Raw genomic sequence first — 27,726 nt, 5'->3', positions numbered from 1 at the left:
TAATGTTTTATCAATTTCACCGCAAAAATTCAATTTGCTAGAAAATCAAATAATGTTATACAAGAAAATTCACTCACCACTATCTAGAGAATCAGTTTCAGTCTTCGACGATTGCCTCGCTAGTGGCGGAGACAATGCTATTCGAGAGCCTGCAAAAAGGACCGCAAGAAAGCCACAAAATTACCATAAAAATTAATTTATTTTTCTCAACATAAGAGCACACACACACACAAGAATAAAATGCACAAAACAATCATTAGACACAGATAAGAATGCAAAAAGATTTTCACATCTTCAAATGAGTGAACTACTCAAAAAAAAGCTAAAACATCTAATATGTGTATAAAAAGCCTCATTAATGAATAAATGGAAAAGAAGCATGAGAAATGTGTAAGTGTGAGATAATACAGAAAAAATAGATGTGACCACGAAACACGGCACAAATTGAATCAGCTTTTTTTCTACATTCTTTCACTTCATATCTATCATTATTTTTTTTCTCTCTAATCTTTTTTCTTCATCTTTTCTTTTTTACTCTTCCTCTTTTTTTTCCCCTATATTTGCCCATCAAACCCTCGTTATAAGCTTGTTAATCATTTAATTAGAAAAAAAAGAACAATTATCAAAGAGGAAGAAAAATGTGCAAGAGTAAGCAAAAATATCTGATTGAAAAATCGTTCTCTCAAAAGAACAAATTAATCTGAATATTTACCATCTTTTTAATTTAAAAACAAAAAAAAACAATGAAATGAAATTCAATGAATAGAAAAAAGGAAGAAAAAGAGAAGATTGAAAGAAACAGCAGGGACTTCTACAAAACTTTATAATTTTTTTTTAAATCAATATTTTTCTAGAAAGCGGTATTGAACTTCCTAAATATAAGCTCCAGTTAAAAATAACTTCAGGCCACGCCCCTTTCAATAACGATAGATAACTGAAATTAAAATCAGGGTATAATTAAAGTAAAGTATATTTAGGACAAGTTACACTTGCAAATTCTATAGTGAATGGGGCTAGAAATGTCTATCTTGCAAATAAGCCACGCCCTATTAACATCAAATTTATTGAAATACAGTTGATGGTCAGTAATTGTAGTCATTTATACGCTAACGAAACTCTATCCAAAGCCCCTAATTTTCGCTCATTATCCGATAAAATTGTTTCTTTTTTCACAAAAATCTGTCGGGGGCGTGGCCTATTTTTTTAGTAGGCGGGACCTTTCAACCCTTTTTCTGGCTATATCAAAAAATAATCCCATCATCACTGAATCCCATTACTCAATTAAACTTAAAACCATTCAACTTCGATTGGTTTAACTCCTCATTGAGTCACAACGTCAAATAGGGGAATGTAGGCAGCCTTCGTACATTTTTTCATGCTTCGTATTCAGGACTTTTTTCTGACTAAACTGTAAAATGGGCAGTGAATTGCACTACACCAAAAAGTTCTCTGATCTTTTAGGTTTCTATGCATGCCTCGTTCACTATCACAGAATTGTTGGTTTTTCCTGGACAGGAAAATGAAAAAAATATGACGATTTGTGCGATTCTTGCCCCTGGTGGCAGCGTTCACACAATGGAGGTTTGGGTTCGTCATTGCTTTTTTTTCGAAATAAATTTTATCTACAATTAAAAATTATTTTCCGATAGTTATACTGTATCCCCGTGAACCTGCGGAAACTATCACTGCACTAAAAGAAGATCTTTAAAACACCTTTTTCACATTTTCTGGAGCACTGTTTTTTCTTCCAAATGAATATCGAAAAATCGACTATGAACATGTTCACACAGTTCGCACTGTCAATAACCGTCGTCTCATGGAGATGGGAAGGAGACGCCTGTCGAAAAGGAAATGACCACGAATGTCTCACTGTGGCTTATGAGGCTTTAGTGAGGTTATGATTTTCAAGCTGGAGTTGTCTGATGGATGTGCGAACGCTCGCACATTCAGTGTTTGAAACCACACACAGTGTAGTACTTGCGAATTTTCCGCCACCGTGAAAGTAATTTCCCTCCGATGCAAAAAATTATTACGTAAATATCATCTCAAGTATACTCTTCATCCACTATGTAAGTGATTTTTTTTAGAAATGAGTTCAACTATAAGAAATCAAATGAAATGTGCGTCATCAAAATTACCCATTTGGGCCAATTTTCTATTTGTGATCCTAGCACCTAGGATAGAAGGGCTTGGCTGCCTATTTTTACAATGAAGATAAGGTTCATAAATACTTAACTTATGGCTAAGAAATGCGAAACCAACTCTTTGGAAATAAAGAGAAAATTCGCATCGTTCGAAAGCTCACACGTGCGAAGCCTGCCTACATTCTCCTACTTTTTTTTGAATCCCCACTCTAAGTATCTAAGTAAGTTCAATATTACCTTCTTGAAAAATGTGGGATTTAATTTAAAAAAAAAATTAAGCTCTTCTGTAGTTACGTCGAAAATATTTCAAAAACACAAATTCTATCAAAGTCTATAATGAAACAAGAAAATGATAATAACGTTCAAAAATAATGTGAATAATTAAGCAAAGAACCTGAAGAATGCGGTTTTGTGGTCGTTGTGATAAAAGCAGAATCTAAGTTGCTTCTCAACTCAGGAATCGTGATTACTGTAGGGTGGTTGGTTAGTCCTCTTCGAAGGGTGACCCCATGTTCATTTATTGAAGCCAACTTGTCCTTTTCTGTGAAACCGATTTACACAATTTACACCTTTTTAGCCTACAATCTTCAAATTTTGGATTTTCTTTCTTCTTACAAACTTCAAAGTGTGTGTGTTTAAAAAAAAAACAACATTCAAACTAATAATTTTTTTCTTGCTGAAGGTGTTGAAATAAAATAAGTAAAAAATTTTATTATTTTACAACACTAATATAAGTCTTTTATCTTTTCACTCTCTATTTATATTTCATTCCAACTTTTCATTCTGTCAATGACAAAAAAAGAAAAGTTTTACTGTACAGGAAGAGAGACAGAAGGGTAGGAAAAGAGCGCCAGACTTATAATTGTTTTTCTACATAAAATTTCCAAAACATCAACTATTTTATTTTATTTTTTCCATCAAAATGTCTTTGAATAAACTTTGTACACAGCAAAAGTTTAGCTCACTGCAAAAGGTATAAGCAAAAACTGTTTTACAGTTTTGGGTCACACTAGTTTCCACCCTTCAATCCAATTTATATTTGGTAGTTTTCCTCTCTATTTCACATCCAACTCAACAAAAGGAACATTCCATCTACAATGTCTCTCTTACCATTTTTTTTTTATAAACAACATGTGTGTAATGTAGAAAACAAAAATAATTGTACAGAAACGAAAAGAAAATTCGCACCATCCATTCTAAAGTAGGTTAATCTACAAAGTTGATAAAGTACCCTGGGAAATTCAGATATCAAATGAGCTTCAAATCTGAATCTTGCGAGGCGTAATTTGTTGAAAAATTCCCAAAATAATGGTCGGATAAAGTTAAAAAGATTTCGAAATTTCGAAGAAAGCTTTAAAAAAAACTTCAGCCTTCAAAACAGTTTTCAATTTTATATTTGTATCTCCTTACACAGAAAAAAATATTTAGTAAAAATGTTCGTAAATGTTTGTGAATTCCTATGGAGGAATTACGAAATGCTCGTGAATCGTATAACCCACAAATAAGTTCGTAAAAGTTTGTACTTTTTTCACAAACATTGTTCGTAACACGATCACTTGACGAGCATTTTTTGTACTTTTACAAACATTTGTTCATAAATGTTCGTAAACACACAAAAAATGTTCGTAAAATTTTGTCATTTGTAAAACAAACATTTACGAACAAATGACAAAATTTTACGAACATTTTTTGTGTGTTTACGAACATTTACGAATAAATGTTTGTAAAAGTAGAAAAATTCCTCGTCAAGTGATCATGTTACAATGTTTGTGAAAAAAGTACAAACTTTTACGAACTTGTTTGTGGATTATACGATTCACGAGCATTTTGTAACTCCCCCATAGGAATTAACATTTACGAAAATTTTTACAAAATATCTTTTTCTGTGTAGGGTAAGATGAGGTAATTCGAAATCATGTCTAATTTAAAGCTTTGAAACTTCCTAACATTTTTAGATAGAAAAAGGAAAAAAACAACGAAGAAGTACACTCGAATGTAAAGTCTTGTACTTCCTCGTGGGTTTCTTTTTATCTTTGGCCATCTGAAACAGTGAGAAAGTCCTAAATTCCAAAATAAACGAGATTCCGAATTACACCACCTTACCTTTAAACTTTAAAGCTTTGATCATATTTTCTTGAAAGTTTTTACAAAAAAAAATCTTTTTTAGTATGTTTTTATTTTTGGACGCATAAGTTGTGTCGTGGTTCAACATTAATCGCGGCAACGTTTTTAATTATTTCAAAAGTTTCTTCTAAGTAATTTTATAATGTTAAATCGATTAAAAATGTTTTGTAACTTTTTGAAACAATTTACAATTCATATCGAAACCTTCCCAAAAAATTGCTTAACAAATCAAACAACTGTAGTTCAAGTAAAACATTAACTTCACTAATTAATTTACAATTCACAACCGTTTCTAACCAACTCAAATTTGTATAAATTTTAAAAGTCTTGAACCTATTCCATACTTATCCCAACCAATTAAAAAATGCTTTGGATAGACGCTTTTATTTTAAATTTGAAAAGCCATTAGAAGAAGTGATTACTCCGAAAAAAAATCTTGTAAAATCCTGTTATTTTCAACAAGATATCTTGTCAGAATTAAATCAACCAAAATTGACGCAAGATTCTTGGCAAACACGTGAAAAAACATAGGTTGTTGATTTAATTGTACGCATGATACCGTTTCTTAGGCTCGTAGTGAGTCAAAACGAGTTGAAGTGCTCATAGCAATTGGTTCGAGAGCAATGGAAAAGACAATCAGAGCCAGTACCCTCATAGCTCAGTTGGTAGAGCATTCGCTTAGACAGAGACAGTTCAAGCCTGAGTGGAGGCAGGAATTTTTTCCTCTCTCTATTTGTGTGAAATTTATGGAGATGAGAATCACTAGTTCTGATTGTCGCCTCTCTGTGCAAAAAATACACAAAAACTATATGGGCTTACCTACTAAGCGAGCAGAAGTCTGTTCAAAAAACACTCACAAGTCTTGGAGAAATTTCGTCAAACTCTTTTTTATTGGAATTTTTCAACAAATGGCGCTGAAAAACATATAGTTCAATTCAATTCAATGTGAAGGCGCTCTTGGGCGAGTCTATAAACAGAGTAGCAGATTCTTCTAACACGGGATATGGACATTGTAGAAATGATTACCTTTGTAATGAATATATCTCGATACAAATAATAATAATTCAATGTATTTCTCCTCAAATATGCTTACTTGCGACTGCCCACCGATCTCATCAGGTAAAAGGCAGAAACCACTGAATCACTAATCGTTTATGTCAAATAGATATATTAACAATATGTTATACAGTAGAGTCCCGCTATAGGCCATCGCTCTATAGTCCACAATTTATCGACCGTTGATTTCAAAACACTGATTTTAAGTTAGGTTATGTTTTTTAGTACGCGCGACATGAAATGTTGCCATATAATTATTTTAATATTTTTAGCAAACTTTATTGAGTAGTTGTAATAATTGTGATCCATAATGAAGAGAGCGAGGACAAGTGTACCACAATTGCAAAGAAAGTGGAAGCCGTCGAGCAATTTCAATACTAAAAGTCGTTGATAATTTTAAAAAATGACATGGACTATAGTGCGACCTAAGTGTCAAATCTGGAACCAAATATGGACTATAGCGAGACTCTAATGTATTGTTATATTTTTATAATGTTTGTGACAATTGTTGTGCAGGATCGGGGCAACAGGAGAAAGCATAATGAGGGATAAGTGACAGCTTGACCAAAAACGCACGTGTTGCTGACACAATCTTCCCTTTCATTTTTTATAATCTTTCTCTCAAAATGAACCTGGAAGATTTTCTCTGAAATTATTTGCAAATTTGTTGCAAACAATCAATAGTTATGATAACAATTATGCTCCGGTATACAATCTGTAGAGAATGGTCAAATAGTACTTTAGAGACTATTCATTACCGGAAAATCAGCATTTTTTTGGTGAATAAAACGAGAGGAGTTGTCTACAGGAGTAGAGAAAAATCTTGTAACTTTTTTTAGTATGGCTCAACAAGATTTTATTTGGTTTTTTATATTTTATAGTACGAAACACCATTTGCTGTATTATGGATAAGTAACCGCCAGAACTATTGACAAAACATTACCAAAAATCATTAAAAAAAAAAATTGTAGAGGCACTTCTAAAAATCTACCAAAACGTAAACTTTGCGTTTCGTAGATTTTGCGTTTCGTAGAACATTGTAGAGTACTCTACGATATTTAATGTTTAAGAATTGAATGTTTCAATACGAGTAAGTCAATAATTTGTGATAATAAGTATATAATTCAATACAGATTGCAATAAACTTTGCGTAGAAATGAAAAAAAGTCAATAATTAGTTTAATTTATTTATGCCAAAATATAATACTAATTCAGGGTTTGTCAAAACCAAAGTTTTTCAATCAACTTACTGTCATTTCCCTCTGAAAGCCAATCTGTGCGTTAGATATTAATTTTATTAGACAAACTGTGATATTAACAGTACTAAAAAAACATAATATTAAAGCCAATTACGTCACACACTGCAACATGTTACACTTTAGAATGGATTGTGCGATTAGCATAAAAATTAGAAGAGACCCTCAGCCCAAAAATTAAACAACATTAATATAAATTGTATTCTACACAACACTTAAGAGAGTGTAACAGAAAGACAATTTTTCTCAAGATGTTTTTTTTTAGGGAATTAGGAAAGAGACAGAAATTATAATTGAATGGACACTCACCAAAATCCGGATGTGTGATGCAATTGACGAGATGAATTTCAAATAAATTGAAAAGATCCGCCACAAAAACCTGCAGATTTTGCTTCATAGTCCCCTTGATGTAGGCAATATCCTCGGGGATCATATGATAGACCGAATATGGCAGATGCTGCTGGCAGAAACTACTGACAATGTGCATATTGTAGATGCAATCTTCCACAGTGGGAATATAGTTGACCCGAATGGAGTGCCAGGGCACGAGTTTGGGGCAGTAGTAGGAGATGAGGAAAGCCAGACAGACCCCATCGGACAAATCGTTGTAGTCACCGAGGAAGGGTTTTTTCCCAAACCACTGTTCCAGCTCCTGCACCTTCTGTCCCCCACTTTCGGCATCAATGCGCTGCTTCAACGCCAAACACACGTGCGCCACCCACGCCAACAGCGGATCCTGATATCCTTGCTGACCCTCGGGCACCAGCGATCGGCCCGTAATTCGCGACACAGCACTTGAGATCCTCTCGAATGTCCCCACTTCCTTGATATAGAGCGCCATCAGCGACTCTATCAACACCATGTGCGCTTTCTGCCTCACCAAAAAAAAATGCAACAGAAAAGGGTCAGAGTTGAACAATCAATAGATTTTAGATAAGAGAATAAGGATTTTCCGAAAAAACGAGAAATTAAAAAAAAAATCTACGGTAGTTTAAATGACGAAGGAATCTTTCAGTGCCCCGGCTAACACAAGGTAAGCTCTTACTAGAAGAATACTATAATTAAAGGCATTGCCCATGCTCTGAAATAAGAGCTTTGTGCAAGTGCATAAAATCACAGCGAACAGACTGGGCTTTTGTACATGGTCATTGCTTTTTTACGCCTTCATTGCTTTTCTACACGTGGAAAAAAATTCAAAAAATTGCGTCACTAAATCAATTTTTGCACCAATTTGATGTTTTTCCGTTCTCTGAGACAATATTTTTTAATAAGAAAATGATTTATTAGTAAAATTTTCCAAATATAAAAGCCTCGAATTAAGAGAAAAAAGCAATTGACCGGTCAATTGCTCTTTGTTCTTTTCTCAAAGTACTTATAATCAGAAAATTTTACTAATATATCATTTTCTTTTCAAAGGATATTGTTTTATAAGGCGTAAAAATATCAAAATAGATTAAAAATTGGTTTGGTGACGCAATTTTTTGAATATTTTTTCCACGTGTAAAAAAGCAATGAAGGCGTAGAAAAGCAATGACCATGTAGAAAAGTCCAGTCTGTTCGCTGTGAATAAGGCCTTAATAAGTACTTATAAAGTTCTTAATTAAGGAATTTTTTGCGCGATAGTAGGGACACCTTGTGACAAAAAGTGGAAACTCGAATAGAGAATGCGATGGCTACATCTTGAACATAGGATAGAAAGAGATAGATCAACATGACATGTCAGAAAAACTTAACCTCTAAGTGTAATCAAACGTGTATTTTTATTTACAAAAATTTTAGTGATTTAGTGGTAAATCTATCCGAAAGGAAGAATTAGTGGAATCTGCAAAGTCAATTTTAATTTGGTAAGTTTAACTGAAAGCCCTCCATTTAGTTCCAGCCGCCTGAAATCTATGAAATTTGCTCACATGTGCCTTTAATTTTGTTGAATCTGTTTTGTCGTTCCGTCACATTTGCTATCCGGGAAAGTGAATTGCAAAAGAATTTCAAATATTCTCTCAAAACTCTCTTTAGCTCGTGATCCGGGTATGTAAGCTATCTAAGAGATTACTAAATTCTGATAAGTAAGTCTCTTTAGTTGAACCAGAGTATGATCCGGGAGTGTAACGTGTCGAAGAGGGTATCAAACTCTGATATTTCATCCCTTTAGCTCTGGCCCCAAAAACTCGTATTCCGGGAGTGTAATTTTACTAGATTTTCAAAATAATTTTTTAACCCATCATTTTAATGACTTTCTTGTTCCAGACGACTCGAATTTTGGTACAGGGATTTCAAGAGATCATCCGGTACCAATTAAAGCTATACTTCAAACAAAATATGCGTCCGGTTCACCAACAGCAGCTTTAGAGCAGCTTTTTTATGAATATGAACTACAACAGAGGATAAGTGTATGACGGAACCTTTCCTATAAAATAAAAAAATATGAGGAATTCAAAAGGGGCCTCGGTAGCTCAATGGGCAAAGTGTTGGCTTTGTGACGCAGAGGCCCTCGGTTCGATCCTTGATCAAAGCGCGTCCGGTGAATAATTGGAAAACAGTTTTTCACCGTCCTTAAAAGCTACCAACTGAACGCAAAAATATCAATAAGGAAGTATGGTAAGAGATAAGGGAGCAAAAAAAAAAAAGGATTTGTGATGGAGCAAAAAGAAAAATGATATGGGAGAGATGAGAGGAACAAACATATGGGAAAAAAAAGAAACAGATGGAACTCGTATGTAAATAAGAGTGAGCGAAATGGCTATATGGACCTGATTGAGTCTGACAGCCAAAAACGTAAAAACAAGAGAGAGAGAGAGAGGAATTCAAAAAAAAATGTATTTTAAGCATTGGGGTAACTACTTAAATAGTTCTTAGTCGAAAGTCCTTAATTAAGTACTTAATGAACACACTTTTATGTCCTTAATACAAACTACTTAGTTAAGGACTTTTGAAAAGGCCTTAATTAAGTACTTAGCGTTAAGGCCGAGTCATACCACATTAGTTTCACTACTCGCCGCAAAGCGCTGACGTTTATCTCATTTTCATATATTTTTTAAGTAGTTGTATGTTCTACAACTCCTTAAAATTAAAGTATTGAGTTGAGAACTTATTAGGTACATAATAGCATCGAACAGACTAGGCCATTGCTCTTTTAATCGATTTTCAAAGAAGCAATGAAGAAGTGAATTTGACACCTTCATTGTTTTCGATTAATAACTCACTGAGAACAGCGCCATCCAGTGTAAGTAAAATGTACAAGGCGGGAAATATTTTCAGTTGTTCAAAACAATGAAGTTCACATTATTCACCTGTATTTTATACTAAATTTTAATTTCACTAAGGCCTAGACTCATTTTAAATACATTTCAAAAGTTTTCAATAGAGTTTTATGAGTAAAATTTCCTTTGTTTTGATTTTTCCTGGCATCAGCTGATTTCGATGGTGGTCGATGAAATTTCGAACAATGAATTTAAATAGAGAATGTTAACGGATTATGTGATATGAAATTGTCAAGAAAAAGCAATTGACCGGGCAATTGCTTTTTACTTTTTGTTCAAGGTATTTAAATTTGGCTAATTTTACTAAAATATCATTTTCTTTTTACAGAATATTGTCTCAGAGAACGGAAAAAGATCAAATTGATGCAAAAATTGGTTTGATGCCTCAATTTTTTCAATATTATTTCCACGTGTAAAAAAGCAATGAAGGAGTAAAAAAGCAATGACCATGTAAAAAAGCCCAGTCTGTTCGCTGTGAATAAGTACATAATGTGTTAGCCGGGTGGTCCAAATATAAAAAATTTTTAATTTTCGTAACGTGTTGTCAGAAATCTTTTTAAGATTGAACCTTTTATTTTACCTCTTTCCGGACCATAAGATCACCAGTAAGCCAATTTCGTTCCAACTTACTTTTTTTTTAAAGTTTAATAAAAAATTTATAATGAGAAAGAGAAGTTGTTCGCTGCCGCACGCAGTTTCATACAAATTTTCTTTACTATGTGCTGCGTAAATTTTAATCTTTAATGGAATTTTTTTAAAAAGAATTAACGAAATTTCGCCCTTTTTAACCCATTCCTTACCATGGTATTATACATCATACGCAAATTGAGTGATTTTAGATGATTTATTCCTGGGCCATTTTGTTATCCGAATTGCTGTCGGGAATGGATTTTTAGTAACTTCAAATTCTTCAATTACTTGGGAAAAATCTACCGACATAGATGAAAATACATCTTGTTATTGTTTTCTTGCTTCGTGGAAGGTCATGCAAAATTTTTGCTCAAAATGGCTTACGAAAAATACGACATCCTGTCGAATTTCTTAAAATTGACCTCTTTCCTCTTTCTTGATTTGAATTCTAGTTGCCAATCTGTTTTCTTGGATAGTTACTCTACCCAAAAGCAATAGAGTTTGTAATGAATTAATGCACAGAATTTAAATTCAGTGACCGTTAAGACGTGTGTTTAACAGGGGCTCCCCGCGCCCCCTTAATAGATTTTTTTTTCTTTTCAAAAAAAATCATCTATTAATCTGTAGATACCTAATCCCAAAATATGAACATTCTGTCTCAAGTATTTCTGGTACATTGACTGAGTGGGTTAATATACCACATCTCATTTAATATCTTCCTACATATTTGATCAAAGCTACAGATTTCTCTGACTTTGATGACAGTACTTTCTTGTTAGTAATTAGCCTTTAAGTAAGTTTGTAAGTTTGGATGATAAAGGTCTCAAAAATTGTACTGGGTTTTAAAGATTTATAAAAAAAAAAAACTAATATTAATGAAACGTTATTAAAAAGTCTACTTTTTTCCACAAGGATCAAACTTTTTATATTCCTAAATACCTAAAAAAAAATTCTCCGTGTACCTAGAGTCCCAAGTAACACGAAAATGTTAAGAACGATATGGAATCTCGCGATAGCTAATTCAAAACTTAAGAACCAATCTTGTCCAATGTTATCTTATTCTTCACTAAGAATAATTGTTGTGATGCAATGATTAATATAAAATGGAGAAGTTCAGTAAGGAACATAAGAGCGAAACCTTCAGTAACAATCGCAAGGAATAAGTGCTTTAGTTGCCAGAGATTCTCGCAAAACTGCAGTGTTATTTCTGATGGTCTACGCACCTTCTCGTAATCTTACATGAACTTACTAACTTTCGCTACTTTCTCTAATACGGATTTCAGACTGACGGTTTATCCCAGTTCCTGAAGAAGTTTCAATCCTAAATAATGAGCAATTTTAGTGACTTTTCAAGATCAAGTTGATCATTTGCTTTTAATAACCAGTTTTCAGTCAAATTTTTCAAAAAAAAAAATCCTGTCCAGTAAGAATTTAGAGAAGTTAATCTATATCACTCAAACTTAAGTCTGAAGACTGTATGAGATATTGCAGGGGTAAGTCCTTGTCTACACAGACAAAAATATATTTCGTAAAAGTATTCGTAAATGTTTATAAATTCCTATCGGGGACTTACGAAATGCTCGTAAATCGTATAACCCAGTAATAAGTTCATAAAAGTTTGTACTGTTCTCACAAACATTGTTCGTAACATGATTGCTTGACGAGCATTGGTTATCCTTTACAAACACGCTTGTTTATCCGGCAGAACTTTGCGAACAAATGAAAAAATTTTACAAACGTTTTTTGTGTATTCGTCCAGTCATCATGTTACGAACATATTGTTTGTGAAAAAGCACAAACTCCTACAAACTTTCTAGTGGGTTATACAATTTACGAGCATTTTGTAAGTCTTCAGTAGGGATTGACAAACATTTACGAACAGTTTTGCGACATTTCTTTGTGTGTGTAAGACTAGCAAGTTCTTCTTTTCCCAACCTAAAGCTTGTCGAAGAAAAATTTCCTCCAACGTTTGGCATGAAGTTAGCCACAGTATGCTTTGGTAGATTTTATTTTTTCTTTGGTGTCATTTCAAGAGAATTGCATAAGCTTTCTTTTGGTGAAATTCTTATTTAAAAATATTGGTTTTTGACTGAGTAATTGCAAAAAGATGAAAAGCATGCAAAGATTAAAAGTTGACAATAAATCTTAAAAATCCAAATACGAGTTGTGCTGAAATCGCGAAATTGACCGGGAAGTATTCCGCTGCACTGTCTGGAAGATTATAATTCGGTTTAAGCAACTCAAGACTGTTGCTCAGAAGCCAGGAGGAACTGACCAAAAGCCTGGAATTCGGGACAAGAGGATGGAAATGAAAACTGCTTGAGCTTTTCGAGAAGCAACTCAACTTCCCGTGCGAGATGTTGTCAAAAAGACGGGAATACGTTTGAGTTTGGTCCATAAAATCAAAAAAAAAAAAAGAAATCGTTTGATAACCTACAAAGCTCAAGCTGCTACCCATCGGACCGACAAATAGCGTCAAGATGCTAAAACAAGGTCGCGGAAACTCAACGATCATCTTTTGAAAGGATTCCAAGGCTATGGGAAAGATGTTTAACCCGTCCTGCACTCCGGAAGCCATCCGATACCGTGGAGACAGGTTTGTCAAGTCCTTAATGAAGGGAATTAAGAAGAAAGTGCGAGAATTCGGCGAGAAGTCATTGAATTAAAAAAAAATCCCAGAAAAATAAGAATAAAATTATCTTTCCGAAAATGCATTTGTGTTTTTTTTTTTTTATTTATACTGTGGTTAACATCTGAGAGCCTTTTTCCGATGGGGAAAATTTTTCTTCGACACGCTTTAAATGATTGATTGATTTATGGCGACTGACCAAATATATTCAAATATTTTATTATTTTATTTGAGAGAAACAGTCTGAGTGCCAAAATATTATTTGTCAGAAGAATAAGAGCATGAAGAAGCTGTTAATATTTTTGCAAACCCCCAATAAAAAGGGACAAATTTTCCAATGACAAGACTGGAATGGGGATAAACCAAGCCCCCTCGTAAACAAGAATAAAATGGAACATTTTTTGATATCGCTGTCTCCCAAACAAACCGATTTCGGACGTACTTGGGAGAAATAAAATAAGCCAATCACAGCGCGAGTTCTCTGTCCACATTCACCTAATTTGACCCTGGAGTTATAATTCTCTCAGAGAGACCCCCGACTCGAATGAGTTATAATAAAACTTACTGTTTTCCGAAATAACACCTCAACCATATTTTCACTAATGCTAAAACTAATTAGTAACTATCACCTAATACACTGTTTATGGAAAATAATTTGTCCGAACACATTGAAAATCGACTGAGAATTGGAGCTCTCTCTTTCGAGAAAATTCTTTTTGAGAGAGAGCCCTATAAATAATGTCACTTGACATGTCGGAAAAACATCCTCGGACAAATCCTTCGTCTTACCAGACTATTGCTATATTTTCGTGGGAATTAAATATTTAATACTAATATGAAAATGGCACTATTTTGGGCAACTTACAATTTGGAGCACTGAGTTTATGTTTGAACACTACAGGTAAATTAACCATCTAACAGTATTTTCTTGAATATGCGAAAAAAGTTGTAAGAAAATGTTTTTTAAGATAATTATGATCCAATAAAGTCGAAAAAACCATCAATTCTTCATTATCTCTTTTTAGTTTAGGCGCATGGTGGGAAAATATAAATTTTTTTTGAAACTCTTTGCTTCTATTATTCACATTTTTGCCTTTCTCAATTTTTTTAAATAAAAAATACTAAATAGAAAGACATCTTTCATTAAAAAATAAATTTACTTTAGTCAGATAACTTTAAATCGGTATTTTTCTTGAAATTGGAAATGAGTTTTTTTGCAAAAATATTTTTTGTTGTTTTTTCACTAACCTGTCACACAAAACTGAGAATAGCAACTAAACGAAGAGTTAAAATGAGTTCAAACTTTCAAAAGATGTTAGTAAGACTATTACCGAGGACACTATAGCACTTTTAAATAAATAAAAATATTGTAATCGCTGTAAATGTGATTTTTGTTAAGACCGTCTTGAGGTGGTCTTACAAGATAGAGGGTTAATAAAAATTATTGTATTACTTCGAAAAATCGATTTTCGTGGACGTCCCGTCCGTCCGTCGTATAACCACTTTTGGAGAGAGAACGGAGAGAGATATCGACAAGCAATTTGAGGCAAAGGCTAAACGTTGATGGGCGGCTAAAAGTAGGTTATGTCAGATCCATCCCCACCTCCTCCTTCCGCCATTTTGGAATTCACCTAAAATTTGTTTTCTTCATTACACACTCAGCCCCTATAGCATCGATCGGGCTCAAATTTTAGTATGTTATAGCTGGGCCTAAGAGCTTTCGATCGATACCAAACTTAAGCCCCCGGACCCCCTGACCTGAGTTAGAGGGGGGGTCCAAAATTCAATTTTCAAATGGTCATATCTACGCTTCTAATTATCGGAATTCGAAAAATTTTGTTGTTTTGGAAAGCTCTTGTGGAGTACCATAAAGTTTATAACACCCCAATTCCATCCGATTTAATCGAAGGTCCGATTAATCAAAAAATCGATTTTCGATTAATCAATCTCGAACATTTCGAAAACTGGACGATGGTTTTTCTTTAAATTTTAGTATGTTGTAGTTCAGGTCGAGGCCTTTCCAACGGTGGGTCGCACTCCTCCCTCGATGTTCCCTGACCCGAGCTGTAACACTATGCAACAAATTCACAAGTTTTTTTGCTAACGGAGATCTCGCATGGTACGTTTGATAGAGTCAAGTCCCCTGATTAAGAATCTGGTCTTAGTTTTGATGCAACACGTAAGATTTTTTTTTTAATACTTTTATATTTTTTCTGCTTTGCCTTACATTATCCGTTATATCTCAGGTTCTAGTGAACAGAACTTAAAAAGTGTGGGTCCGTTAGAAAGCTCATTAGCTGTGCTTTAATTTTGATAATAACAAAAGACTTTGTAAAACCACTCCTTCAGGGTGTAAAATTGGAGTTTCTCTAAGAATTACCAAAAAACTGGTCTTAAAGTGAGGTTTTAAAAATTTGTATAAAATAAACTAAACAAAATATTAAAAAATCATTGACACCAGACGATAGGCAACACTTGGGACTACAATTTTGCTTATCTAAGACATCGTGCTCCGATCACATTAAATGTCTCATTTGTTGGTTTTTGTCATTTTTCAAAAATATGAAAAACTAATTTTAGAGCAAATTTCCTAAAGATTTCTGAGAAAATATCTTTTGAAACTTATGTGAAATATATATAAATGTTGAGATTCTTCTTTAAATCGATCGAGGGACCATCAACATAATTTTCATTAACATTCCCAATCAACCCCCGTTAAAAAGCTCCCAATTTTCCTTTAAGTAATTCAATTTTTGTTTCTATTTATTTCCATCCATCCATCTAATACTATTTCTAGTAGAGCCCAATTTTAAATGAAAGTATGATCTAAAGTCATTGAAATATATTTGCGAAATGATCGCTGATGCGTTTTCTGCCTATCATAAAAAAGCAATCTAAAAGGAGTTTAGGGGTTTCTTCTCGAGGTTGAATGATGATTAGTGATGTTAATGAAAATCATGTTGATGGTCCCCCGATCGATTTAAAGAAGAATCTCCACATTTATGTATGTTTCACATAAGTTTTAAAAGATATTTTCTCAGAAATCTTTAGGAAATTTGCTCTAAAATAGGTACTTCATATTTTTGAAAAATGACAAAAACCAACAAATGAGGCATTTAGAGTGATCGGAGCACGATGTCTTAGATGAGCAAAATTGTAGTCCTAAGTGGTGCCTATCGCCTGGTGCCAATGATTTTTTAATATTTTGTTTAGTTTATTTTATACAAATTTTTAAAAACTCACTTTAAGACCAGTATTTTGGTAATTCTTAGAGAAACTCCAATTTTACACCCTGAAGGAGTGGTTTTACAAAGTCTTTTATTATTATCAAAATTGAAGCACAGCTAATGAGCTTTCTAATGGACCCACACTGTTTAAGTTCTGTTCACTAGAACCTGAGATATAACGGATAATGTAAGGCAAAGCAGAAAAAATATAAAAGTATTAATAAAAAAAAATGTTACGTGTTGGAGCAAAACCAAGACTAGATTCTTAATCAGGAGACTTGACTCTATCAAACGTAGCATGGGAGATCTCCGTTAGCAAAACCGTGTTGCATAGTGTAATCAAAAATGTCTTGATCGGACTGCATTTTCTGTATTTATGAAGGGATTTCGATTTAATTTTAACATATATTGTATCTGAGAGTTAGATCTTTCTAATAATGGTTCCCATCCGTCTCTGCCTCAACCCACTGTACCCCAACCCCAAATCTTAAAATCGCGTTTTCCTAACGACCCCCTTGACAATTTTTTTTTTAATTCTAACACTTAGAAAAATTTCGCGTTCTCCCTCGGTTTTACGTACGTGTTTACCCAAATCTTAAAATCGCGTTTTCCTTTATTCCTTTATTTTATTCAACAATATTATATCATTTAGTTCTTTTTAGTTTTTAGACACTTTTCACAAAATAATTTGGTATTTCAATAGATTTTATAACATGTTGGGTGCGAATAAGACATGTCTTTAAAATTCAGTGGACATGTCCTATGAAAATCCTAACTGCAGAACTGTTGTTATGGGGGAGTCAAATAGAGAAAATTGAGAGATTCGCGAGAGAATTTTTGCACTCTCTTTGATTTTTTAATTTATTTTAAGAAATAACACCTCAACCAAATTAACACAATAGATCTAAAATTGCATTAACTTTGACCTGAGTTAATTTTCCAGTAATAATTTTGAGCGAATCACATATTTCCCGTGAAGGTCTCTCCCCCACCCACTTTCTCTCTTTCGACTCTCTTGAAATGTCATTTCGGGCATTATTTACAGATTGGTTTTTTCGTTTTTACACGATTATCTTTCTTTTCTCATCATATCTTTTCAATGAAATATGATCTTTACCCTATTTAAACAAAAGTTGCCCGAGTACATTTGATTTTAAGTTGCATTAGAGTCCGAAAATCAAGATTCTTTCTTCCATCGAAAATTGCTATTGTTTGTCTCACTCCCTCATTTGCTATTCTTTTCCAAACAAGTGAGTGAGAGGTATATAGAAAATTGAGGTTCCATTTCTAAAGCATTGGAAGTATAGGAAACCGACCCCCCCTGGGATAAACACAAAACAGTCGTTTTATCAAAAGGAAAAAAAGTTCATCGATATCAATTGAATTTGAAAATTTATTATCCATTCATAATACAGTATTATCTAATAAAAACTAATAAAAATGAATTTTTTTAAATCATTTTTATAGAAATTCATCCCAAATCTTTATCTTGGAATATTTTCCGGTAACCTCTATTCAACTCTACCCACAAAATGTTAAACAAAACTGACACCAAATATTTCCTCAAGTCATTTTCTTCATGCTAAACAAACTTTCTTCTCTCTTTCTGCCCTTCTTCTTCAATAAAATCAAACTCTCCGTGAGTCAATGTCTCATTGAAGGCAAAGTCAAGTTAAGGAGGAAATCAATCTTAATTTGAGAATGTTATCGTGCTCGATCTAAACAGCCATTTTCTCACTCTCATTTACAAATTTCTTCATTCATACTTTTTTCTTCGTTCCCTTAGTCTTCTTCCTCTTTCCATTCATCACCGAAAAAAAAATCCAGTAAAAATGGTGTGAATAAGCACAAAAGTGTCTGTTTGGTCTTGTTTGCATCTTTCAGCTGTAAATTTCCAAATTGGATTTGTATTTAGAAGAGGTAAATAAGCTGAAAATCTTCCTTTGAATGTAAAGGTGGAAAAGATGAGGCACGTAATATTTGACTATTTATATTTTTAGTCTCTTACATAATACTAGTCAAAAAGATGAAAGAGACGGAAAAAAATAGAAATAATGAGTGAATATTTAATTAATAAAAACAACAAAAAAAGTGCTTTGCCATGTTTCACTAGCATTTTCACATCTTACACACTTTTCCCTCTGTGTTAGGAAAATTTGACACCTTAGGCCTATAACTAATTTTAGAATTTTTCCAGTAGTATTGAAAGATTGCAAATAAGTTAGAAGAACTTCCGAAGAGGCAAGGCAGTAGCAAATTTTTCTCTTTCCTAACAAGATAATTATTTATTATCTAAAATCTATGAAAATTTATAATTGGTTTTCATAGAGCTTTTAGGGTAAATGGATCAAATTTTTAAATCAAAGAGGTTTTAAGCCTCATAAACCATTTAAGAGGCGTGACTTAGAATAATTTTAAGCCACGCCCTTTCAGGAAGTAGCATACTACTACCTCCATATAGAACAAGAGATTTTTATTGTAACGTTATATGCTCATCTGAAGTGGTCTTGAATTATTTCAAATAAAACATCAAATTCAACAAGATAAACGAAAGAAAAATACAAACTTTCACACTTTACGTCTCGCCGAGAAAATTTATTACATGTGAATAAATCCATGAAGCAAATTAAATGCAATAGAGTATAATTGAGTACAATTATATCAGCTCACATTAGGTCAATTGGACATATGAATATTAATTCTTGGATATATCGGATAATAGTCAATGCATAAAAGTGTCATATTTGGCCAATCAAAAGCTATTTTTATTTTATTTTTTTCCTAACCCAAAAGCAATGCAGCTTGTAAAGCTACTATAAAAAATGCTATTTGAAAAATGCAATCGAATGTACTGTATGTGGTAATTGAAAATAATTTGCACTTTACTAAAAAAAAAAGTAATTTGTCGATAATATTAAATAATGAAGTTGGTAAGTAAATTATGTAAGAAAAATTGTGACTTAAACACTCTTTATTAGCTCTTCGACAAGTTTTCTAAATGCCAAGGAAAATTTGCAAGTAAATAAAAAAGGACAAAATTACCTCATTGAAATATAATAAATTATGTTTTTTATTCGATTATTTGACCTCAATTCTCAATATTAGTTCTTTTTTTCATTTGTCTCCGCAGCAGGAAGTATTTTTATAGGCGTTGAAGAAGATGAAAAATAACTGTATAGAAAGTTCAACATTCGAAAGATTTGTCGTAAATTATTGGATCTTTGTGATTAATTCTCAAATTCAAATTGCCATCTGAGCAGTTTTTGGACAGATATTGATGCTTTGCAAAATTGGAAAAAAAAACAATAATAATGCTTGTGACAAATAATAAAAAATAATCCTGCTATTTAGTATCTGGCTATTATTTGAATGACTAAAAAATTAGGTCACACCCCCTTTCTTTCCTTTAACTCTTGCATGCTTTGGGACTCTAGTGGCCTCTACACACTAGCGAAATTTATGTCCATATTAAAGAGGTTTTCCTACACAAACATACACTGAGAGAAATCCGAAAAAGTTAAAATAACATTCCGGAAATGTTAATTTTACCCTGCAGTATTGATCCGAAAACGGTGTAAATATTACCCTTTTTAGGTGTATTATGGGTTAAAGTTACCCTTCTTTCATGTTGATTTTACCCATAAAAGGTGTAAAATTAACATAAAAAAAAATGTTGATATATTTTTACACCTAAAAAGTGTTAAAGTTATGACGAAAAAAAGTTAATCGCAGCCTCTTTTTTTCTCAGTGTAGGCAATTCGCTTCAATATGGACATAAATTTTTCTAGTGTGTAGAGGCATTAGTACCCAAAGAAAAATATAGACATTCTGGGAAAAACAATTTCTTAAGTATTTGGAACCGATAAAAATCCATTTCTTGTAAGCGATTACAAAGTAATAAAGATGTCCAAATTTAGAATATTTTTTGTAGGACCTTAAGGCCTCTACATATTGGGAGATATTTTCGTCAAAAATTGCATTTTTGACAGAATTTTCACTTTTCCCCCTGCGGTGCTGTAGGCAATTTCCTTCAAAAAAGCAATTTTTGACGAAAATTGTTCCCATTGTGTAGACACATTTATATAAGATATTTTTCATCAAAAAATCGTCAAATTGACTTACTGAATATTCTGCGGTCTCGAAGGATTCAAGAGGGTTTCCTAAATTAGAAGGTAAAAATCGTTTTTTATTGTTTAAAACGAGAGAAAAACTATCTATAAGACTATTCCAAAACAAATTTGAAACTAATTCGAAGTTTTGAAGATACGGTGGCTTTAAAACTTATTTATTCCACTTCTCAATTCTTGTGATTTTGTCTCATAAACATATAAACGATATAAACCGATTAAAAGATATAAAAGTTTATTCTCTTTAAAAATATATTCTCTTCTATTTGAACTAAAACAATTATTGAAGATCTTTTTTTATACAGCATGTTGAAGTCAATATTTTATCCCGAAAAATTCATTAAAAAATCATGAATTAAAGATCGATTTCACGATATTCTTCTGGTTTATAAAATACACTAATGAAAAATGTTCTTTTTATTCTTTTCAAAGAAGAATTAGAACCTGAAGAAGGTGTGGCTTATATTTTAAAAACACAGCCTTCTTATTCAATGCACAATTCAGTTTGTGGGTGTGCATTGCCCTATGAGTATCATATTATGCTCCTATTAAGGGGATTTACCTAATTACAAAGTCAACAAAAATCTATATTTTAAATTGCTTAAATAGATAAGATAAACTATCTAATAAAATCGCATAGAAAACTTCCGAAACCATTTCGAAGTATTTTCGAAGATACTGCAAAAGATCGTTCTTGAAGTGCGTTTCTTAAAACGAATTTCAAAATTAAATTCTCTTCTATTTGAACTACCAAAAATTGTTGTAAACCTATTTTTTTATCTTTTAAAGCATGTTAAAGCCAAAATTTTATTCTAAAAATGCAATTTAAAAAAAAACACTTAAAAGCAGTTTCAACTTCAAGATTTTCTTTAGGTTTTCTTAAGATTGTTTAAATATGAAATATGAGAAAATTAATATATTTTTAGATATTTTTCTCAGCTCTAAACCAGCTTTAAAATATAGATTTCCCGCCAATTAAGGAGTGCCGCAACAAGGCGGTCCAATAAACTACACATTATTTTATTGAAAAAATATAATATTTCATGAAGCTTAATTGTTCGCTCCTCCAAAAAAAAATCGCGAAAAACAGCTCATTTTTGGCCTTGTAATTAAGGTAACCTTCTTAACTCTTTAAGTACGAGATGTTTTTTTTTCTGACCGAAAAAAAGTCTTACATCTAACCTTAGAAAATGCAACAGAATCAGATTCGGTGTATTTTGTACCTTTATGGACGATAAGGACAAAAAGAGCCAAAAAATATATAATTAATTTTTATTACTATACCAATGAATGATAATTTTCACTTTAATGAAAAATATTAAGTATAAGTAGGTATTGTAGTTTTTATTCTTAAAAGGGTTTTGCTTTGAAAAAATTTAGAGTAGGGTAAAGTGATATAATTTGGAATTAGTGTTACAAGTTGGACAATTCGCTGGTACAAGTTGGACATGGTTTTTTTCTTGATAAATACAGTACAAAATTTGTTTTTAAGCATAAGGAACCAAATTATAAAACTAAAGCAATTAAAATATACAAATAAAAATGAAGTACTAAATTTATAAAGACAAAAAGCCCTGTCCAAATTGTACCATTGTCCAACTTGTACCACTGTCCAACTTGTACCACTTTACCATACAGGAAATAATTAAAATCATGTATGAATGTAAAAATTTCAAAATTCTCCACTTTTGAGCTTTAATATTTACTATATAGCAAATAGCTAGATACTTGCAAAAAATATCCTAGATTCCTTCAACTTTCTACTTTACAATTACGTACAAATATTAAAAGAAAATAACTTTGGGTAAGGTAAAATGCCCACGAGTCGACCGGTTCCTCCACTCGACCAGTGGTCAATATTTGAATGTTTGATGGTGGATTTCTATAAAATTGTCATTGATTCGTATTTATTTATGGAATAATTGACCTATTAATGTTAAATTATACGCCAAATATTAGTGCAAATATAAATAAATTGAATAAATAACTCTATCGGTCGAATTGAGGAACCGGTCGACTTGAGGGCACTTTACCTTAGTTAGGAAAAATTATTTTCTTTATGGGACACCGGTGTCCCAATCGTCCTTAAAGGGTTAAATAATAAAAAAAAAACGGTGTGACTTAAAACTAGGAACGGGAAGAACCTAAATACTAATTTTCAAAAATCAACAAGATTTTCTTTAAAAAAAAGTTATATAACAACGTCTGCCTTTCTTGAAAAAATATCCATTTCCCCGTTTACCCCATTTTAAATAAATATTTCTTCAAAGTATTTCTGAATAACATTATCACAAAGAAAAATCTCTCAAAGAACTTCCTCATTTATCAGAGAAAAACAGTTTCTGTCAGATTTTGAGCCTCCCACAAACATCAAAGTATAATGTTCATGTGTAAAAATGTGCACATTAGTGCGAACTATAAAAATTTAAGTACCCGACAGTGTCATTACTATGCAATAATTAATTTTTTTTACTGAAAAAAAAAATGCACGCGATCCTTAAATCATTTCTTGCACATATCCCATGCATCGGTATGGATTGACTTTTTGGGAATTTCTCTGAAACTTTCCTCCCACGCGGAAGAAAAGTCACTGAAAAATTGTTTACCTAAAATGCGTATCATAAAATAAGAGTGTATTGTGGTAGAAAGTAAATGTGAATGAGACACGCAATAAAATGTCACAAAACAAGAAAGAGGGTGTAAATTTCACGTAACCAGGAAAAAAATGGGTGGGCTATTTTTTTTTTGGTGGTATTGCTGGGAAAAAGTTGAACAAAGAGAATAATTGATTATATTATGCGACTCACCGTCTTGAGTGGATTTGTCTGAATGAGAATCGTCTCTGTAAGCGGAGTATCGGAATTATCGGGTTGCAGGACACACTTTCTGATAAGAATCTGCAGAATTGTGCCATGATTGAGGTTCTGATAGTTGGGATCTGAGTACAAATTCGACAGTGTCTGACAGTAGAGGGATGCATTGCCCAATCCAATGACAATCTGTGGCTTGAGCTGCTCAATGCCCGAAATATCACGATAGAAGGGCTCCTTCAGATGCACTGGAACTTGATTGTTGTACGCCTTCGACAGTAGCCACTTCACCGATGCCTTCTGCTTTGCCTGAAAAAAAAACACCACATAAAATTATAATGCATTATTACAAAGGAAATTTAACAAAAAAATATATGAAAAGAATATATTAGGGGAAAGCGCGCTTCCTTCGAACGACCCAAGCTTCGGACAATTCAATTTTTTTCTCTATGTTACTTATGGATTTGACCTATGATTTTTTTAAGGAAATTTGGAGCATTGAACTAGCTAATAAAATATAATATTATAATAGGCTAAATTTATAGGGGAAAGGCTCATAATTTTGTCCAGTTTCTTATTTTGGACACTTTGAGGATAAAATTGGACACTAAAAATAAATTGATTAAAATGATGGATTTTTATTCCAATATTTGATGAATAATGAAGTCTATCTAAATATTTGTTCTTTTCGGAACATTTTGACACTAAATACGTTAAATTTTGAATATGATTTGAGTTAAAATTGCTTTGTTGAAAATTCAGTGTGAGCAATTGCTTACGAGAAATATGACAGAACTTCTTGTTTATACATCAGTCTTATTTAGCTGTGGTGAAGTACTAACAATTTCTTCGCTTTTTTTGAGTGATATTATTGAATATTCATTGAAAATTGTGTTGATTCACGTTAGTGGTGACTTGTGCATTTGACCTGAAGTGAGATTTGCCTTGTGAATGAGATTTTTCGTGTGAAAAATGGGAAATTTTCCAAGACATTTACCGGTGAAGTGATACTCCTTATTTTGGACAGGTGTTTTTCTCACGAAATTTCGTGAAGTTTTAGCTTTTGTGATAACCAGGTTGGACAAATGCCTGGAGAAACAAAGGAGCATCATCTCTACGAAAGAGATGTAGCGAGAAATGCCTTGAAAGGCTCCCGGAAAGGTCAGGGAATGAGCGAATCCGCACGTACTTGGAGTATCGAAGTCAACTCACTTTAATGAATGATATGGAAAGTTTCCGGGCTTCTGTGACATTCTACGGTTCCCTTACATGAACAGGAAGAGGACTTGGTAAGATTGGTTCATCAAATGAAGAACAATGGGCATCCTATTGAGGCGGATTAGCTGTCCAAATTTACAGCCAAGTTGGCCAAATTAATAAACAAGTTTTCCAAAATAAGAGCCAAGGTCACCTCTACTTATCAATTCATTTTTAAACGTATTAAAACTAATTTTAATAAAAATGAGATGATAAATAGCTTGCTAAGTTTCTAAACAACCCTTCTGAAAAGAGAGTAACAAGAAATGTCAATTAGTATTGAAAATATCACACTTCAAACTTGGAAGATCGATGCTTATCAGCAGAGTGGTCAAAATTATGAGCCCTTACCCTATACTCCCTCCGTTCCGAAATAAGTCGTACATTTGGCGAAAAATTAGGGATTAAGGAATGGTTTCAGAGAATGTTTTTGTTATTTATAAATATCTTATGTATGAACTATCCTCCATGTTCAGGGATAATATGGGGATCCTATAACGATGGTAAGTTGAGGAATCGATACGTTGAAGTTGTCCATTTTTCGCGTTTTTTTTTTTTTTAAAAGCTCCGGTAGATAGTTAATCACTACAAGATGGACTGTGATTAACATTAGGCTAGAATTTGTTCTAAATTTTTAGTAGGCACAAGTAGAACTCAACAGTTATTACCGTTATGACATTTTTTATATCTCAAATTTTGCAGAATGAGCAATAAAAAGAATATCATTTTTTTATGTGTTCGAATATCTGGATGCAAAATGATGAGAGATAGGGACTTGGGACCTTTAGCGGACCCCCCATAAGTTGACCCTGGGATCATTTATATGTTTCTCTAAAACATATCCAGAATTGAAAAAAAGAAATCGCACGACGTGTTCTCGAGCAATCCAAAAACATAATTTTGGAGGGGAAGGGGAAGGGTGGGGGCAAAATAAAGGACATATTATGGTCCCAGGGTCAACTTATAGGGGGGTCCCCCGATGGTCCCAAGTCTGTATCTCTCACCATTCTACACCTATTTTAGATTGAAAATAAAACTCAAAAAATAAGACATTCGTTCCTCAACTTACCATCAAGACTGGACCCCAATTTTAGTACTAGACATTAGCAATAGTTCCTTACAAGAGATAATTGTTGATACACAAAACATTTACCAACAAACTCTCCTTTAATCCCAATTTTTTTCCAAAACGTATGACTTATTTTGAAACAAGAATTTTTCCCAAACGTACGACTTATTTCAGAACGGAGGGAGTATAACACATTGAAAAAAAAATGAATTGTTCGAAGCATAAATCGTCCGAAGGTAGCGAGCTTTCCCCTATACATTATTTTGCAAATAATAATCTTCGGTTCTAGTATCCAAAATGAATAATTCAAAGCCACTATTTTAATGACTAAAAGAACTAAAAGAATAGGTAACGCCCCTTCTTTCTTAAGGGGTTTCCTGAATTACAAAATAAAAAATCGTTTTTTTTTTTAATTTAATTAGAGCAGATAAGCCACATTGCTAAGTCTCAGGACTGAAGCAATGAGGGGCTGTTTCACGCAGCTGAGCTTTTTTCGGAACTTATTTTTGTTAAACGAATATAAACCATATTCAAACTAACTTACGCTCTCGTAGTTTCTTTTGAGTATTGACTATCTAAAAATATACAGGACAATTTCTAAATAATTATTTTTCGTCCTAAAAACACTTATTCTAATGCATCCGTGAACTACCCCACCCTCCTCTACATGTATTAAACTACAACAAAAAAAATAATTTAAAAAATATGATGAGAAATTGCAATTGTGAAAATAATTTCCGAAAAAAAAGGTTTCAAAAATTTGATTATTGCGAAAGATTAAATTTAGTAGAGTCCACTGAAAACCCTGAGTTAGTATTTCGATTAATTTGCCCTCTGTGCAGACCAAAACAATTTTAAGTTTAAACTGTCTCCACAGATGAAGCCCAAGAAAAATACAATAAACTTTTAAAAATTCATATGACAATCATTATTAGAATATTAATCTCATTGGACTCTTATGTAGTGGAAGATTGAGACAGCAAACATTTCTAATTTATTTACTCAACGAGCCAACATTTTCACTGATCATTTTCTATCACCTCCGTGACTATTTGGAATAAATAAGAGCATCAAAAGCACGAAAGAGAGAGAGCTAAAGTATTGCAGAAGCCGATTTGCCGTGAGATCAGACTGAGAATTAAGTGGGAATTGGTGACTTGAAGCACGTGGGTGGCTTCTTCGCCATTTACCCCTCATCTTCTGGATCTCCAATCTCACTCTCCTTACACCCAAACTCCAATTGGATGTTGTAATGCTCAAAAGCACACAATTTTTAACACTTTTGCGAATTAAGCATACACAAAAGTCCATTTTTTTCTGATTTGTAGACAATCAACTTTGTCTATTGATAAATTTATCAATTGTTACCTTTAATTACAGATAAGAAAAATAAATTTACGTTAGTGGATTTATTTAATCAAAGATTTACTTTATCTTAATAGAATTTTAATGGAAATCCAGATATCCTTAAAAATATCCCTTCAAAAATGCAATGAATCATAAATCGAATTATGGTGCTATTCCAATGAAAAATAAAAAGGGGAAGATCTTTCTCTTATTGAACTTTTTTTTTAGGACATGACTGTTCTCAAGTACTTCTGTATTATCAACTTTTCTTTGTGTAGATTCCTGTCTCAACTGTTTTCCTCAGTCCTCGCTCTGTGGTCTAAAACATTCTAAAAGTCATGACAGCAACCAACATACAAAAGAAACCCGATGTAGAAGCACTTGAGCACAGGGAAGTTTAAAAAAAAAAGTTCGTTTTTATTGGAATAGTACCATTATTGACTTTCCTGTGAGTTGGTTCCTGGCTCGACTGCTTTTTCCAGTCATTGGCGTGTTCTAAAAGTATGAAACTGTAGTGACAGAAACCAAAACAAAAAAAATTGTGTAGAAGCACTTTACTGTTCACAAGTGCTTCTGCATTATCGACTTTTCTTTGTGTAGACTACTGTCACGATTGTTTTCCTCAATCCTTGTCGCGTTTCAAAATCACAGTCGTGACAAGAATCAACACAAAGAAAAGTTAATTATATAGAAACACTTGAGGACAGTCATGTGCTAAAAAAACATGTCCCTTTTTATTGTGACTGGGACTGGGCAAAATAGACGAAACTGGGATCAACGAAAACAAAAGTCG

General features: G+C 32.9%; 1 protein-coding gene across 4 annotated transcripts in view; it reads right to left on the bottom strand.

Moving 5' to 3' along the window:
• LOC129803748 (patronin) overlaps positions 1-27,726 on the bottom strand; it is a 41,429-nt gene that overhangs the window by 11,954 nt on the left and 1,749 nt on the right. For 2 of the 4 annotated variants that reach the window (XM_055850519.1, XM_055850521.1), the window contains exons 3-6: positions 23,258-23,569; positions 6,890-7,451; positions 2,539-2,685; positions 78-149 (exon numbers count right to left, since the gene is read on the bottom strand). In XM_055850519.1, coding sequence (XP_055706494.1) covers positions 78-149; positions 2,539-2,685; positions 6,890-7,451; positions 23,258-23,569 — 1,093 coding nt within the window. The remainder of the gene's footprint in view (positions 1-77; positions 150-2,538; positions 2,686-6,889; positions 7,452-23,257; positions 23,570-27,726) is intronic. The other 2 variants (XM_055850522.1, XM_055850523.1) reach the window with 1 other exon arrangement.

The sequence above is a fragment of the Phlebotomus papatasi genome, chromosome 2, assembly GCF_024763615.1.
Source record: "Phlebotomus papatasi isolate M1 chromosome 2, Ppap_2.1, whole genome shotgun sequence".
Lineage (NCBI taxonomy): Eukaryota > Metazoa > Arthropoda > Insecta > Diptera > Psychodidae > Phlebotomus > Phlebotomus papatasi.
The sequence above is the reverse complement of the archived record's forward strand: the minus strand, read 5'-3'. Positions and strand labels throughout refer to the sequence as shown.